General features: G+C 47.5%; 4 protein-coding genes across 4 annotated transcripts; all 4 read right to left on the reverse strand.

Moving 5' to 3' along the window:
• Positions 1-137: 137 nt before the first annotated feature.
• On the reverse strand, positions 138-836 carry MYCGRDRAFT_96419 (uncharacterized protein; the record flags this gene model as incomplete). Its single annotated transcript, XM_003848965.1, has 1 exon — positions 138-836. One exon carries the CDS (start codon positions 834-836, stop codon positions 138-140), a length of 699 nt encoding a protein of 232 aa, XP_003849013.1.
• A 2088-nt stretch (positions 837-2924) lies between these two features.
• On the reverse strand, positions 2925-4056 carry MgEND2 (putative endo-beta-1,4-glucanase; the record flags this gene model as incomplete). Its single annotated transcript, XM_003848964.1, has 2 exons — positions 2925-3584; positions 3669-4056. The coding sequence occupies 2 exons, from the start codon at positions 4010-4012 to the stop codon at positions 3206-3208; spliced, it is 723 nt and encodes a 240-aa protein (XP_003849012.1).
• Positions 4057-5210: 1154 nt separating this feature from the next.
• Positions 5211-6136, reverse strand: MYCGRDRAFT_27196 (uncharacterized protein; the record flags this gene model as incomplete). Its single annotated transcript, XM_003848963.1, has 3 exons — positions 5211-5620; positions 5685-5935; positions 5988-6136. Coding segments are annotated over 3 exons (810 nt in total), but the record flags the coding sequence as incomplete, so codon positions are not given.
• A 518-nt stretch (positions 6137-6654) lies between these two features.
• MYCGRDRAFT_48752 (uncharacterized protein) lies at positions 6655-7703 on the reverse strand (the record flags this gene model as incomplete). The annotated part of the gene is made up of 2 exons (XM_003848962.1): positions 6655-6876; positions 6915-7703. 2 exons carry the CDS (start codon positions 7701-7703, stop codon positions 6655-6657), a joined length of 1011 nt encoding a protein of 336 aa, XP_003849010.1.
• Between the last annotated feature and the right edge of the window lie 9506 nt (positions 7704-17209).

Genomic DNA, 17209 nt, shown 5'->3' on the forward strand with positions numbered 1-17209 from the left:
TCCCGTCCCGTGAAATTCAGGAAACCGAAAGAAACTCCATACGCCATCCAACGCCCTCATTAATCAAAATCACTCCTTACAATTTGATACCTCCCACCATCTCCGTCTCAATACTCACCACTGTCTCTCTTACCCTCTCAATACCCACCAGGTCTATACTCCCTAGTCTGATACCCTCCATACGGATTATACCCACCACCCAAACTCGACAGATCCACACCTCCATACTCCGACCCACCCGGCGAAGCACCACGACGACTCGACGAGTGAGAAGGACGACGCTCCGGCTGCACACTCCTCCCATAACTCGACGGCTGTTGACGACGTCCACTTCCCAAGTAATCCAAGTCATCGTATTCACGACGTGGAGAACGCGAGAAGTCAGGCAGATCGTACGATGAAGACCCGCCGTAGCGAGGAGCAGGCTCACGACGTGACCCCTCTCGACGACGCGACGACTCGCGAGGAGCGGAGAGCGGACTCACCGGACTGCGTGGTCGACGGGAAGAACTGCGAGAGTAGTCGGAGTAGCCGAGTGGACTGACGGGACGCGAGCGGGTGGATTGGAAGGGTGAGCGGGAAGAGGTGTACTCACGACGAGGAGGGGTGATGGGACGGGCTGGACGGCGGGAGGAGTGAGAGCGTGAGGGTGTGGGGGTGTCGTAGATGGATGGTGGGAGGAACTCGGCGCGGCGGTCGCCGGAGAGCCAGGGGCGGATCTCGTCTAGGGAGGAGAACTGAGAGGGGAAGGGTTCGGGGGAGTGGGCGCGGCGGGAGGAGGAGGAGGGTTTGGAGGAGTGCTTTTTTGAGGAGCGGAAGAGGTCGCCGAAACCCATGTTTGTGGATGTTGTGGGTGGTTGAGGGTTGGGTTGAGTTGTGTTTGGTTGGTTGGTTGGCAGGTTGCTTGATTTGAGTTGAGTTGGAGTGGTTTGAGGGTCTCTAGAACCGGTCTGAGAAGTGTCAATCAAGGGAGCTGTGGGAGAGAGGATGTTGTAGCTTGGAGCGAGAATGATCGTATATATGTGGAGGCAAGGAGTAGGACCGATCGTGACAAGGCATCGTGAATGCCATTGTCCGTGCTTTGTGTCGTGTGTCGTTGGCTTTCAAGAGGAAACAGCATTGTGAGCTTCTTTGTCCTGAGCCTTTCAGAGCTAACAGTCAACCACTGCCAGGTCTCTTGAAGCAACTGCATTGTTTAGGCGAAGGTGACAAAGGGCTGGAAGTAATCAGGCACAGCGAGCTTGTTGAACTGTCGTAAGTTGGATCTGGGGTATGATCCAGTCCATGACAGACTCGAGCTATGTCTGATCCCGCTATCCAGTAGGTATCCAGTGGATATCAGCGAACATAACAACCCGCCGAGAGCGAGGGACCTTCGACATCCCGGACCGACAGATTGCCTGTGTCCTCGAATAGAGGGAGGATCCAGTTGAATATGGATCGTCCTTGACTGTACCCATTCTCGACACCAGCACTAGGAGGAGAATCCACGACACCTGTATAGCATCCACTCCCCGACAATTCAATAAGGATCCGACCCAACAAGCTTACTAGTCAGACACAATCTGCTCGCTTTGTGTGGGCTACTATCGCGCAGTGAGCTTGTTGTATTGTATCCTTGTTGTATTGTATTGTATTGTCGTATATACAGCTGTCGTGGATCCTCACCTTAAGGCTGGTGTATTGTATTGTCGTACTGTACGGCTGGATACAATACAGCTATATCCGGTGATAGTAGGCATGGTTTTAAGGGCTATGTTTATAGTAGTGTATTCGGAGGTAGTGTTTTCAGAGGTGTATTCGGAGTCTGCGCCGGTATTGTTGCACTGTATAAACAGAGTCTGCACCTAAGAAGTTAGCTATTAATCTACTGCTCTTATAACTATTATAATAACACCATTGCTATTAACATAGCCTTATCTTCAGCTTTAACACCCTCGACAGTAGGCTGGCAACTGCTACTACGCAAGGATCGCACCTCCGACTATGTTACGCTCTATAAGAGCAGCGCTGTATTCGACAAGGCCCTTTAGCCGGACTCCTTTAAGATTAAGGGCACTAAATACACTCGTTGTGCGAACGCACACTACTATTCGACGCTATTGCTTAGTAGATAGCTCGTCGCCGTTAGTAGCTATGCCTCTTACGAATGGCACTCGACTGCCTTTTAGTCCCCCTTATAAGCGACAACCCTAAGCGCTTATTTAGCTCCGGCAGAGATATAATTAACTACCGCCGTTCATAGCTCTATAGCGACATTATCGAGGCTTGTGCGTTCCTTCGCAGTGCATATAGACCTCTAATTAAGACAACAAGAGCCGGAGCAACAACACTAGCATTTAACGACGACGAGGACATTAAGAAGTCTATAGATAGTCAGACAACAAGCTTATTTATGAGCGATACAACAGCCGGCTTTACAACCTTCTGCACTACTTAAGGAGACTCACAAGCAACAGTAGTAGACGATGAGGTCTAAGAGTGTTGTATACAGTGGATATCCACTGTATGTTGCCAAGATACACGTTGTATTATATTGTCACCACCCTCATATACAATACAATCCAATACAACAAGCTCACTGCCATCGCGTGAGGTCGGATATAAGTTTCGGCCGGTCGGTCTGTCCATCTCGATAGAAACGGGCGAAGGCCTACCTTTGCACTGCACGTATACCGAGAATCAGCTTGAAGAATCGGAAATTGTACTTGATGTTGACATGGCCATTGACCTCGAAAGGTCCTCCCCTCTCGTGCAAGGTGTATAGTTCAGCACGAGCGGCGCACAGTGTAGAACAAATGCCGAGAGCGAAGCCAAGTTTCCTTTGTCTTTCTTCCTTGCCGCTTTTCTTTCTTCGCCCATTGCATCATGAAGCTCCAGCATGAGGATGTGGACTAATCGGTGTGGCCAGTCTTTCGCCAGGAGCGTTCGAATGTGCCTCTCATGAGGGAGGTACAGTCGTATCGGATTGCATCATAGGATGAGAAGCTGGCACGAACAATCTTTGACTCGAGAAAATTGCATTCTTGGCTCCGAAAAGCGGAAACGACCGTGCAAGAGCCGATGATCATACCACCATTACCATAGCACCTCGGTGCATTCCATTTCATTCCATTTCATTCCCTCCTCCTCCTCCACTCGAGCAAGCTCCCAGCGAAAAACCGCTCACTGCCCATCATCGCCACTCCCCAAGAAGAGAGAAAGCTTACGGGCTCGCCGGAAAGCGCGAATCATCATCCCTCTTACATCCACTCCTGCTCACCAAGTCCGCCGGGCAAGCAACCCGCTCGTACATCACACTCGGGTTGTTGCTGCCCTTGAACCACTGGAAGCGGAACTTGCAGCCGTCCTGCAGAGCCGCCGGCAGCGTCATGCACTCCGCTTCCGAGGAGACGCCTCCGTACCCGCCGTTGGAACCCCAGCCGTTCTGGACGCCGTATTGGTTGCGGCAACCTTGGGGGAAGATTCCGACTCCGCCGCCGGGCAGAGCGAGGTCGAATTGCGTGGCGCCGACGTCGTAGCCGATGTTGGTGACTTGCACCACGAGGGTTTTGCCCATGGCGGCTTCGGATGTGAATTTCAATCTTGATGATGATGATGCAAGCGTTAGACCGTGCGAGTCCAAAAAAGTCGGTTTTTTTTCAGTGGAATTGCAGGACGAGACTTACTTGTAACAAGCACAGCACGACCCGGCTTCATTCCCTCCATTCACCGCCGCGAATCCATACGCCAGACTCTCAGTCTTCGCCCAGGAGCGCTGGTTCGAACACTGGAAACCTGGACCGCCGTCGCACCCGGAAACGGTGTTTGGGTCGGACATCGGGTTGTCGTCTTTGCCGCAGATTTTGACGGGGGAACTGAAGGCGGCTTTGTTGGGCCAGGAGCAGGAGGGCTTGCAGCAGTCCCAGTACCGGGTGGTGACGCCCGCGGTGCCTTGGCGGGGGAGGAGGGAGGAGCCTTGAATGAGGCTGGTGAGGGTTGCGAGGAGGGTGAGGGTGGAGAGGGAAGGCATTTTTGCTGGTTGTTGATGGTTGTGGTTGTGGTTTGGTTGGTATGATTGATTGATGAGGTTGTTGTTGGTTGATGGGGAATTGGGAAATGTGAGGCAGATGAGGCTGGCTTTATAGTCTTCTGCGTCTCGCCTCTTCGTACGCGAGGGAGGTGAAGTGAGGTGAGGTGAGTGGAGCGGTCTCCTTCTCGGCTGCTAACACAGCTCTCTCCAGTTTCCACCAACGAAAGTCACGAAACTCCACCACAGTCACTGTCTCACACAACGTTGGCGAGGCTAATCTACTCCAGACATGCTCAGACATGCGATTTCCTCGCTTGCATGTCGGTAACACCGTCCACGTCGCCCGGTTGTCAACCTGATTCTCCCATTCTTCGCCTCAAGAGGTAGCACGTGGGACTGTAGTCTCTGTACTTCAATGGTCAAAGTGACGTCTATTGTTTCACATCCTTCTTCACCCTGCTGGCCTTCAACAGCGTGGAAGGTGGTTTTATCGAAGTCCCACCGGGATGAACCCGATCGTTTTGCATACAACATTCCGATCGGAGGATTCTCCGTGCAAGACAAGCGCGAGACAAGCACAAGACAAGCGCCCGGTTTTAGGACTATTGGGTTCTGAGACCAGGCGACCTTGGTGGAAGACATACCACCCTGGGGCCGAAGATAGGGCGGTGGCTCCGATGGGTCCAGATTGCGAGGAAACCCGGTAAACAACCACATCCCAGATATACGCTTTGCTTCTTGTAAACGCGCTAGGCGCCGGTGGTACGAACTGCGATGAGACAGATGAATGGCACATGGGATTTTTTCGGCCATTGATGAGCTGGAACTGGAGCTCGTGTAGGACGTCATTGTTTGATGTGTTATCACCACATGTGTTCGGTCAGTTGGAACGAGGCCAATGAAGGGGAGAGACACGCCGCTGGCAATTAGTCGGAGGATTCTTTTAAGCGACAGCTGCGTGACACTCTCCACGGTGGAACCGAAGCACTCTAACTGAAGCGGGAGCGGAGCTGAGATTGTTCCACAAATCCCACGTGTCGTAGAACTACTGTAGTTCTAGAAGAATGCATGCAGGGAGGGAGGCGGCGTTTGGCATGAACTATTGTACTCCACGGCGTGCTGTGGCGTTCATCCTTGTTGTTCCTCATGGCCGCGCTGTTCCACTCTACTCCGCCTCGGCCTCGACCTCGGCCTTCGCCTTCCTTCCCACCACGACCAGATGATCCGCCACCCAGGCAATCCCCTTCTTCGCATCCTCCTTCGCAGCCTCAATCAGCTTCACCATCTCATCTTTCATCTCTCCCTCCGGTAATTTTCCCAACCCATCAATCGCCGCTGCCACGATCACTTCCGTCCACGCCCGGCCGTATTTCCGATCAAACGTCTCGAGCGTCGTGCGTGCTTCCACGATATTTGTAACGCCTTGATCGGCCAGCAGGGTTGGTAATTTCATCGGCCACGCGAGGGCGTCTTTGGTGAGGTATCGGGCGCCGGACGCGCGGAGACGGTACAGGCCGCTTTGGTCTTTGGTCATGTTGTTTTCGGAGAGGCCCATGTAGGTGTCGGTGGCCCAGTCGGTTTCGGACCATTGGATGTAGCCGGCGGGTTCTATGAGGGAGGGAAGGTGTCAGGTTTGAGGGAGGTAGGTGGGGTGAAGTGAAGTGATGCGTACTGAGCATTTGGAGGAGGCGCTTGATGAGCGGGTTTGGATTTCCATCTCGCACGAGTCCGAGCAGGAATTTCGCGTTGATCAGATCGTAGCGTTCGAGGTATTGCTGGGGTATGTCTGCGTTTGCGTCCAGGTATTCGAAGTGGACGTTCGCCGGCAGGAGGTGTTTCGGTGGCGCTTGGTCGATGACCACGTCGAGGCCATCCAGGCGGTCGGCGTCAGGAAACTCTTCGGAGGCTTCCAAAAGCCAGATTCTACCGCACGTGTCAGTGGCGGAGTTCAGCTGTCGCGGATGTGGTCACTTACCCGGTTCCGCAGCCGACATCAGCGATGCGCAGGTCTTTGACGTTCTTGAGGTCGATTGAGGGGTGTACGATCCATGGGAACTCTTTCTTCCATAGGAAGTGGACGGCATTCAGCCGGACGGAGTCGATGATGCCTTGAGCGAGTGGATATGCGGCGTCGGGCTTGTTTGATGCCATGATTGGAGGATCTCGGTGGTGTTTGATCTGAAGATCTGATGCAATCGTCGAGGATGTTGGAGGTGAGTCGTGGAGGCAAAGTGGTGGAGTTGAAGCTGAAGATGAGAGCTGTTTTGTAGTAGCACGAACTTGGTGGGGCAAGCGGTGACCTGAAGATCAACACCGCTGACGGAGCACAGCTGTTGAAGGATTGAACGAACGATTCGGGACAACGACGTCGATATCGATATGTACAGGAGAAAAACCCAACACCGTTCGAACTCACTGACAAGGCTGACATACAGTCCGATCGATCGAACCACACACTACTCCGCCGCTTCGATCTTGAAATTGATGCGAGCACAGCTGTTGGAGGATTGGCAACGAAGGACTCGGACCAGCGACAACATGAGATTGCTGCGTTCAGAGATACAATACGACCCTGTCAAATATTCGACCACACCGACGATGCTGAGATCCAAGCCTGGCAAGCCGATCGATCCAGCAATACTCTACTCCACCGCCTCGATCTTGAAGTTGATGCGAGGATAATGCAGCCTCAACTTCCCATCTTCTTCGCCAGGAACATCAATCTCAATCACCGCTTCATCCTTCGTCAACCCAACGAGAACACCTTCATTCTTATGCGTGAACCCAAAGTCCGCCGGCGCCACTTCAACCCTCTGCCCAGCCTTCAACCCCAACGCATCATCCAGATCAACCTTCAACACCGTCTCCTCCGTAAAATCACTCGCCAAGATCCCTTCACAACCTCGTCCTCTGCCTCCTGCCCTTCCTGCATCTCTACCGCGCCTTCATTACCCCTCCTAGCTTCCTCCGCCGCTTGCCGAAACCTCTCCGTCCAAGCCCAAACCCTCGGAAACTCTTCCCTACTCAACGTCCTTTTCAGATCTTCCGTACCCTCGTCCTCCCCACTCCCAGTCATCCCCACTCCCCACTCAAACACCCACCCCGCGTGAATCTCCGCCAATCCCGGCTCCGCACCACCCATCACCCACTCCCTCCCATCCCCCAACATCTTCTCCATCATCCCGAAATACACCTTCACCTGCGTTAAACTCCACGCCCGATTCTCCTTCAACGCTTCCTTTGTAAACGCCCCACCCGACCCTTCCGAGCGATCGGCCACCCCCACGGAATCTTGCATCAAATCCGCGTTGGGAGGAATACAACCCGCCATACGCCAAAACGGTCCTCCGTCAACCATAAACTCCTCCAACATATCTTCCAACGCAGCCTCAAACGGTGTCTTCGCCCCGAGCGCACCCTCCGAGAACAGGGTCTCTAATTTCGATATCATAAGTCGGGTGTCGATGTAGATGTCCCGTCCGATGGACATGATGGGTATACGACGGTAGTTTACTCCGAGACGGAGCTGCAGGAGGGGACGGGGCATGTTGGGGGGTACGCGGATGAGGGTGTAGGGGAGTGAGCGGAAGTCGAGGTAGCGGCGGATGCGGTGGCCGAAGACGGATTGGGGGTAGGTGAAGAGGAGGATTGAGCCTGGATGGCCGTTGGGGAGAGGGTTTGGTTCGACCATTTCGGGATTGTTTTTGCACCAGATAGTCGTTGAGATGGAGGAGACGGCTTTTTTTTTTGTTCTTAATTTTTTTGGATTGCGAGGAAGAAAGATGGGATAGCACTCCCACGAGCAGGATTGTGTTCAAAGTCCAATGGTTGTAAAGGTGGGGAGAGCTCCGTGAAGCTTCCTCTTTTATAACCGAGGGTATAGGTAAGCTCTGCTGCCGACAGCATTCATCTCCAAAGTCCTCTACAATGACACAACAACGCAGAGTCATGCTACCACGCTGTTCCCGAACGCGGCAATGCTCCGGCAAGTGCTCCGGCAGTTTCACCTGCAATATTGCCTCTTCGGGCTAGTGCTGCCAATGGTGTGCTAACCATGCCTGCCTTTTGCCAAGTCGAAACTCTTACCTCCACCACGCAGAGTCGGCACTGGACCGGTGGACGCCACTCCTTCGCATCCCGCCAGCTCAACAGGACACATTCTTCCACTCCTCGGAAAAAGGGTGTGACGCCATGTCGCTTGTCGCATGCGATCCGAGGCTAGTGTTTTTAGGCATGCTTTCGCACTACGCTCATATGCCCGAATTGCCCGCATAGAAGAGCCGCCACAGAGCTGAAGCTTTCTCGCCATCTAGCGGAATGCCAGCTGTATGACATAACTCGTCGCAGTTATTATTCGCTCGATTCGCTCCCTGCCTGGTTTTCGGGTGACTAACGCTTTAAGGCTACGTAATTTTTCAGACGAGGTCGCCAAATGTTTTTGAAACGCACCGTTTTTCGCTCTTTGCGATAGCCAAGTCGGGTAAGGGTATGTATAGACGGACTATGTACCAAACTAGCATCTAGCGTTTCGACAAGCTTAAATGCGGTGCTGTCCTAATGAGTCCCAACGCCGGGGATCCCTGCAACAGGCATAGTTCCACGCTTCAGCTATTCCGGTGCCTTCCGCTCGTAAGGAGAAATACAAAAAGCTGTTAGAACCCCCACCGCCGAACATCGACTCGTGTCGAACACCTTCCGCAACGTACAGGGATATAACAGCACTTCGACAGTCTACTATTAGTTATCGACTAGCTTCGATACGACAACAATAACACCAAATCGAAACAACTTAGCTATCTAACAACATAAAGCTCCTCCTACTTATAATCGCCGTCTTCGGTGTGCTCGCTCCTATAGTCGCGGTACGATCTTACTATTCCTCTACTACCTCCTTCCGATTTACTAACGCATCTTCCGTCGATAGGCCTAGTGCAGTAACTATGCTAGCTAATATAAGGCCGACAACAACAGATGTCTAGTCTAGTAAGATAAACCCTAGTATATATATTATCTGCCTATTATACTAACCCGAAATATAAAATTTTAGCTCCGGTTCTTCGTACTTCTACGACACTAAACCTAGATGTAGGTATTAATAGGGCTACTAAGAGGTTCGAGCTTCGCGCTTTAGACATTCGACAATACTAAGGACAATAGCGGTTTTCGACAACGGAGGGGAACTACTACTTTTAGAGTATGCTTAAGGCTTAATAGAGGTAGATTTAAGCTATAAAAATTAGTACGCTACATCTTTTTAGGTGTCTTCTCTAGGTTTAAAGATCTTAGATACCTACATTTATTTAATATACTACAATCCCGGCTTTAAGAGCATTATTACTATAGCGTCGTTCTTTACGTAGGTAACGTAAGTTTAATCGTATTTAGATTCGTAACATAGATCTAGATGCCCTCGATAAGCGCCTTCGAGGAATCTCGTACTTAAGGTCTACGTTATCGAGTATTAGACCCCGGACAGCTAACGTAACATAGGCGTGCGTGCTCCTTACATCCCGGCGATCTGCATGGTCATTCCTGGAGCGAGGCCAACGAGTTCCGCTTATTAGAGCAAGAACAGAACACGGGAAAAGTCCCCTAAGTCCACTCTCACTTTTCCACTCCTTCAACCGCGCCTCCGTCAAGCTTCCGCGATTTATCGGCGCTGTACAAGGCCACTCTAGTTAAGCTCTAACGATTACACTCCTCCGACCGACGGTTGCCGCATAAGTCTACCACTAAACCACATCGGAGTCTAACAACATAAAGTTCCTTACTATTATTACTGCGGCGCTAATCGGACTCCTTACGCCGTTAGTCGCGGTCAGCTCCGTCCCTGCAAACCCTCTCGCCCTTCTTCTGCTTACTAACAACAAGTTCTAGGCTTGCGAGTCGTCTTCGGATTGTTATGGTTACTGTTACCTTCTAAGAATTGGCAACTGGTAAGGATACTATTACTGCCCAACCAACGGCGGATGGCTTAATATGCTGACGATTACCGTGCTTAGCGAGAATTATCGATGCGAATGCTACTAGAATAGAGAGGTTAATAGAGCAACATAGATTGTCGATGCTTGGTTTATAGCGGAGGTAGACTGGTGCTAGATGCGGTCCTTCTTTAGAGAGACTAAAGGCTGCTTGTACGTCGGAGGATGGATAGTTAGATAATGCAGTAGTTTGTAAGAGTTTGTGTGAAGTCCTGGAATTCTCTGGTCGTAAGTATTACTTGCTACGCCTAATACGTTATGCACTAGATATGAGATTAAGTAACGTATGATTAGATCGAAGTAACGAAATGTATGCTTCGGTAACGACTGTCGATTGCGCGTAAGATGCTTCTCCAGCTGCCTGTCTTATAGCCGGACTTCCTCCAAAATGTACTCTAAGCATCGATTATAAACACAGAAAAGCTCTAGATAAGATTATAAGCCTAGCACAAACCGTAAGCATTAATATAGTCCCTCGGTAGGATGCCGGAGTAAAGCAAGCGAAGGCAGCCAGATTCTGCTAACTCAGCGGCATCTACGTAACTAAAACTTAATTTGTAACGTTACCTTATGCGAATTCACTCTTTAATAAGCGCAATAGCGCTTAAGCGCTACGCTATACGACTACCGCATACGAATTCGAATACCTTAGACAATCTAAAGAGCTTAGATTTAAAGGACTTAGTAATTTTTAAGGGCGTCGGTTTAGCGCTAGCGCTAGCGCTAGTAGAGCAAAAGGAAAAGGACTTAGTAGTTCTTTAAGAGCTAGACTTAGTAGTAGTAGACTTAGTCGTTTTAGACTTTAAAAAAGAGAGGCTAGAACAAAAGCGTAACACTAAGCGGGGCTCGTTACCGGAACAGCCTAAATAGCGTAATAAATTATCGGCGTATTTAGCGTTTCTTAGAGAGCCGCTTTTCCTATCCCCTAAGTATTTATAGGTCGAACTAGGATAAGTTAGGATTAGGTTAACAATTTATACCGAAAACGTATATCTAGTTAATATTATAGCCCGAAGGCACCTAAATAGCGTAATAGTAGTATTTAGGATTATAAGGCGTTAAGGCTAGAGCGAAGAGTTATAGTTTTAAGTAAGACTTAGGTATAGTAATTAAGAGGAATTAAACCCCTATTGTTACTAATAAGTAAATGTCTTCCTCTAAGTTCTCTAGCCGTATTCCTAGTACGTACCGAAGAGAGTAGATTTAGCCGTAAGTTAGCTATAGGTATTAATCTAATAAGCGCCTTAAGCTACTCCCCTAAGATATTATAAACGCTCGCGCGAATAGATTAGAGGTTATAAAACTGTTGTAGTATATTAAGGTAAGACTCGAGAGTAAATAGGGGGGGGGGGGGGGGGGGGGGGGGGGGGGGAGCGGCGTAGATCTTAGACTAATATATAGATATCTATTACTCGTACAAACGACTTGTACGGAAGCTAGAAGTACTAAATCCGGTATTAAACGGTAGGCTAATTAGAGGGCTAAGAACTCCTTTAACTTTTTAGCGGTATTAGTTATAATGCCGGTAGAATTATAAGGATGGAGCATCGACCAATTATAAGGATGAAACTATATGGAAAAATCATGCCAACGCAGCCACCATACGAACAGAGAGGCCTCTAGGCCTCTTAACACGCAGCAGTCCACCCTTAGAGGAGGCAAAACATTCAGGGAGGTTAGGGAGTAAAGGAAAGAGGAGGGGACTATCCTCCGCCTTCCTAAGCCCCCCTAACTACCCTAAACTACTTAAAAGGCCCAAAAGGCTATTAGCAGCACCTTAAGGAGCTGCAAATACAGTTAGAAATTAACAAGGATATGCAAAAACTGACTAGTGAAGTAGCAAAGGTCCTATCCTCCCCCTAGGAGGAAACCCTAAAGTCTCTCCTCCTCTCCCTCCTCTAGAGGGCACAAACTACCCTCCTGCACACTCTCTAAGGGCAGACAGTTATCTAGAGAGTCTAGGAAATCCAGAAGACTATCCAGGCTACCTAGCTAAAGACCTAGGCACAAGCTGCAGCCCTCCCTAAACAACAGACATCTAGCTAGGTGTACACAAAGCTAGCCCCACCCTAAAGCTACTACTTCCTCCTTAAGATCCAGAACCTAGTAGAAAGAGAAGAGATCTAGAAGAAGACAAGCATAGAGATTGTTAGGGAGTTAAAAGACCTAGCAGTACTAGTAGTAAAGAAGCTAGAAAGCGGAGACATTAGGGTTTTTACCTACAGCCAGAGCTCCTAGGAAAGGCTAGAAAGGGACCTTAAGTAGGCCCAGGACAAATACCCTAGTGCTAAAGCTGTAGTGCAGCTCTTCTAAGTGCTAGTACATAGTATTAAGATCCAGACTATTAATACTAAGAGTTAGGGAATAAACACTTAAATTAAGGAGGAGAATAGAAGACTCTACCTACACCTAAAAGTCCTTAGAGCAGGATAGCTGAAAAGCAAAAAGAGAAGGGAAGGCAAGGACTTCTCTTCCTTAATCCTAAATGTCTAGAACACAGCACAGGCAAAGGAAATCGTTGCTAAGGGACTAGTTCTCTAAGGGAACATTCTAGTTGCAGAAGAGTTCTACCTACACTAGAGACTAACACAATGCCTTAACTGTAGATAGTTTAGACATATTGCAAAGCACTGTAGAGGCACACAAACCTGTAGAAAGTGCTTAGGAAACTACAGAACAGACACATGCAAGGAGACTAAAGTAAGGTGTAGCAACTGCTAGAGGGAGTACCTATCTTAGTTAGCAACCTGTAAATTTAAGTAAGCGGCAATCTTAAAGGCAAGGCAGTTCAGGAGTATTATAGCCTAGGGATTATGTAGGAAACCCTCCTAAACCCAGCCGGAGGAGAGTTAGACAATAGTGCAACTAACAAACATAAGGAAAAGAAGGGCTAGCCCTATCGACAGTAAGCAAACTAAAGGCAACTAGATTAGGAATCTAGCAGGGAGACTAAGAGCTATCCTAAGAGTAGGACAAAGCCAGGCTAACAAGATTAACACAATGCTAAGGAGCTCTACATAGGAGGGCTACTAACAAGCACCCTAGGTACAAGCAGGAATGCAGCAGCAGGACTAAGCCTAGGACCCCGGACAGGAGGACCTAGAAATAGGAGAGAGCGATATTAAGGACCACTTCTTCCTAACATAGGATAAATAACACACTAAAGGAACTTAACATCCTACAGTACAATACAAACAAGAGTAGCAACCAGATCCAAACCCTATTTATGCAACAAATAAACCTAAGAACCTACTATATTATTGCAATCTAGGAACTATAGGTAAACACCTCTACTAGAGGGAATATTAAGCAATACCTAGGATACTACATAGTAGTTCTAGAAGGAGAGACACTAAGAGTTGTTACATATGTATTAAAGGAACTGCAGCCAGAAACCTAGGAAGCCTGGCTAATTTGTAAGGACCTAATTAGGATTACCCTCCTCTAGACAGAGCCAAAACTCTACATCTTAAACTGCTATAACCTAAGTAGCCTAATAACAGGCAGAGACCTAGGTACCCTCTAGGAAGTTAGGAAGGCTCTCTAGGACACAAAGGAAAACTAGCATATCCTAGTTAGGGACTTTAATCTGCATTATTAGAAGTAGGGAGCACAAACAGCAACAAACTAGCACTAGGCTGCAGACTACCTAATTAAGACGGTAGAACAGGCTAATATGCAGCTCCTCCTAGAACTAGGTACAACAACATAGGAGAGAGGACTAAGCATTTAAACCCTTAACTTAGTCTTTAGGACAAAGGAAATCCAGGACTAGATAACACAATGTAGGACCTGCACTAAACTGGAAATAGGGTTAGACTACCTTCCAATCTAGACATTACTCTTTACCTAAGGCATTGTAGAGCAAGAGAACCAGAAAAGGCTACAGTAGAAGAAGGCACTATAGGAACAAATTAGATCTAAGATCCTAGAAGCAAAGGGAGAGGCTAAACAGCTACCTACAGAGGGAAAGCAGAGCCTAGACTAATAGGCACTCTAGCTTTAGAGGACAATCTAGCAGCTAGTTAAGGAGCTAGTACTACAAGCCCGACCCTTACTATACGCAAAGATAAGTTAGGACCAGGAAAGCACTAGGCTAGTTAAGAGAGCGAGGAAGGCTAGGAGAGCCTGGAGGGAGAACAAATCCCTCCTAAACTACCTACTTGCACTTAGAACTACATATACAAAGAAGAGGCACATTAAAAGGAGCGGGAACCTAGCTTAGAGGAAAACAGTTATAGAGATCTTAAAGGATTAGAGCAAGATATAGAAGTTTGCAAGGTAGGCAAGAGAAAGGGCAAACAAAGGACCCTCTCTTCCCTAGTTCCTAGGCATTAAGAACAAGGCTGGACTCCTCTAGACAACAATATCTAGGAAGGCTAAGGCCCTTGCAGAGGAGTTCTTCCCTTAGCCGACAGAGGTAGACCTTACAGACATAACAGGATCTATACTAGCCCTAATCCCTATAGACTGTACAATTACCTAGGGAGAAATCCTAGCTACAATCTAGAGGCTTGTACCAAACAAGGCACTAGGACTAGATCAGATCCTAAACCTATTCCTAAAGAAGACAAAGAAAGAGCTAGCAGACCTCCTACAACTATTCCTGCAAGCCTGCATAGTACAAGGATACCTCCCTAGGCCCTTTAAGGAATCTACAACAGTAGTCCTTAAGAAGCCCTAGAAACTAGACTACTTAAAGGCAGGAGCCTACAGACTAATCGCCCTGTTAAATACAATCTCTAAAGTCCTAGAGGCCCTTATAGCGACAAGGCTTAGTAGGGCCGCTAAGGAAAGAAACCTGTTCCTACTAAACTAGATAGGAGGAAGACTAAAAAGGTTAACAACATTAGCACTAGAGCTAGTAACTAAACAGGTCTACTCCATCTAGGGAAAAGGCCTAGGGAATGTAGCCTTAATGCTATGTTTAGACATCTTAGCGGCCTTCCCAAATGTTTTACACCTAAGACTAATCTACTACCTAAGAATGTGCTAAATACAGCCAAACCTAGTAGCCTTTGTAGAATCCTTCCTTTAGGACAGGACAACATGTCTTAGGCTAGGGAACTACCTTGACATACTAAGGCCCTAGCATACAGGAATCCCCTAAGGATTAATAATGTTACCTATCCTCTTCCTGTACTTTGTAAGAACCCTACTTCCTCTAATTAAAGAAACAGGAGTATTAGCAATAGGCTTTGTAGATAATACAAACATTCTAGCCTTTAGAAAAAGTACAGAGGAGAACTGTAGAAAACTTAAGAGAGCCTATAAAAAATGTACAGAATAGGCAAAGACTTATAGAGCAGTCTAGTCCCTACAAAAGTACATGCTAATCCACTTTATAAGGTTAAGAAGGAAACACAACCTACAAGCTACAGTTAACATCTAAGGATTTAATAGCAAACCCGTTCCTAACCTTAGGCTTCTTAAAGTGCAAATAGATACTAAACTTATATAGAAACCCTACATTAGGAAAGTTGCAGAGAAAGCAGAGTTACACATAAACTCCCTGCATAGGCTTAGCTAATTAACCTAGGGAGCATCCTTCCAGAAGGCTAGGCACATCTACACTACAGTTATAAGGCTAGCAATAGCCTTTAGCTGTAAAGTGTAGGCAAAGGTAGAAGGGGTTTAGAAGGGATCTAAAAGCTAGACAAAAGAGCTTAAAGCAGTCCAAAATGCTGCCCTAAGAAGGATTACTAGAGCATATAAGAGTGTCCTACTAGGAGTACTCTAACAAGAGGCAGAGATACTACCCTTTAATCTATATGTGCAGCAACTAGCTTTAAACTAGGCAAGGAAGGAGGATAGGCGAGATGTAGGGAGGTATACAAAGGCAGCAAGTTAGGCACTCTTAAATTAGGAACAGGGGGCCTAGAGAAGACAAGGACATCGAAGAATCCAGAGGGCACCCTACGAAACTGTACAGGAAAGACTCCTAGAAAAATTCTAATAGGAGGGGGGAAACTAAGATAGAATACCCCTAAACAGATCCTTTATTTAGGAGAGATAGAAAGCAAGATAGGAGGCAGAAGTCAGAAAGAAGAGACAACATAGCAATAGGAGGTTACCTATAGTATAGACAAATAGAGGAAAAGGAAGGTCTCTACATTAGAACTAGACAAGAGCACAGAGCACAATTGCTACACAGATAAGGACTGAGCATATTAGATTTAATGCCTACCTAATAAAGAGAAGAGTCCTAGGGAAGACACTAGAATGTAGCTATAGAAGTTAGGCTCAGACAGTGAAGTATATAGTAATGTTCTGCCCTCTCCTCTAGGGGAGAGACAGAACATTCTAGCAGCTAGGTACATCTAACTAGAAAAGCATAATGTTAACAAAGAAGGGTCTTAGGGCAATTGCAAAGTAGATAATTAGGGAAGAAGTCCTAGACTAGTTCCTACTAGCTAAGGAGGAGCAGGAACGAGAGGAGAGGGCTAAGGGAGCCTAGGTACACAACCTGGTAAGAGGATAGGATAACAGATCCTTCTAGAGTCCAAAAGAGGAACCTGAAATAAAAGGTGTCTACTAATAGTCCTAGGAGACACAAGCAGAGAGAGATTAGGAGGGTTTTTATGCCTATGGCTTTTTGCCCTTAGTGAAATTTAGGGAAGGCTGCTTGCCCTGTACATAGTTACATAGAGGGATGGATCAGCAATACAAGACTTTATTATTATTATAATGCCGGTAGTTTTTATAGTTAAAGGTGTTTAAATAGTTATAACTATCTACGTTCTACTACTTAATACCCTACTTAATACATCTACGATTTCCTATCTATCTAATCTAGCTCCTCTATATCCTCGTCCTCGTCGAAGACCTCTATAAACCGGGTTAGCTCTAGTAGCTTACTATTATTATTACCTATACCTTCGACATCTATATTCTCGTCGTCCTACCCTTATTACTACTATAGCTACTATAGCTACTATCGAGTAGCTTCCTATTCCTAGCTCTATACTTTACTCCTTATAATCCCTAAGCCTATTAGTATATCGGATATAAAAGTACCTAAAGAAAGCGGATCCGTAGCTGTATAAGGCTACGAGGGTATAATAGAGGTCTACCGTAGGGGCGGTAGTAGTAGTATCTATAGCTCGCGGCGGAGTTTATCTTCCTTCCGTATCTATAAGATCTTAGCGGCTCCGAGATCGCGAATATAGGCGAAGTCGAACGATAACTTAAATAGTAGGCCCTATAGCGTTTATAT

The sequence above is a fragment of the Zymoseptoria tritici genome, chromosome 10, assembly GCF_000219625.1.
Source record: "Zymoseptoria tritici IPO323 chromosome 10, whole genome shotgun sequence".
Lineage (NCBI taxonomy): Eukaryota > Fungi > Ascomycota > Dothideomycetes > Mycosphaerellales > Mycosphaerellaceae > Zymoseptoria > Zymoseptoria tritici.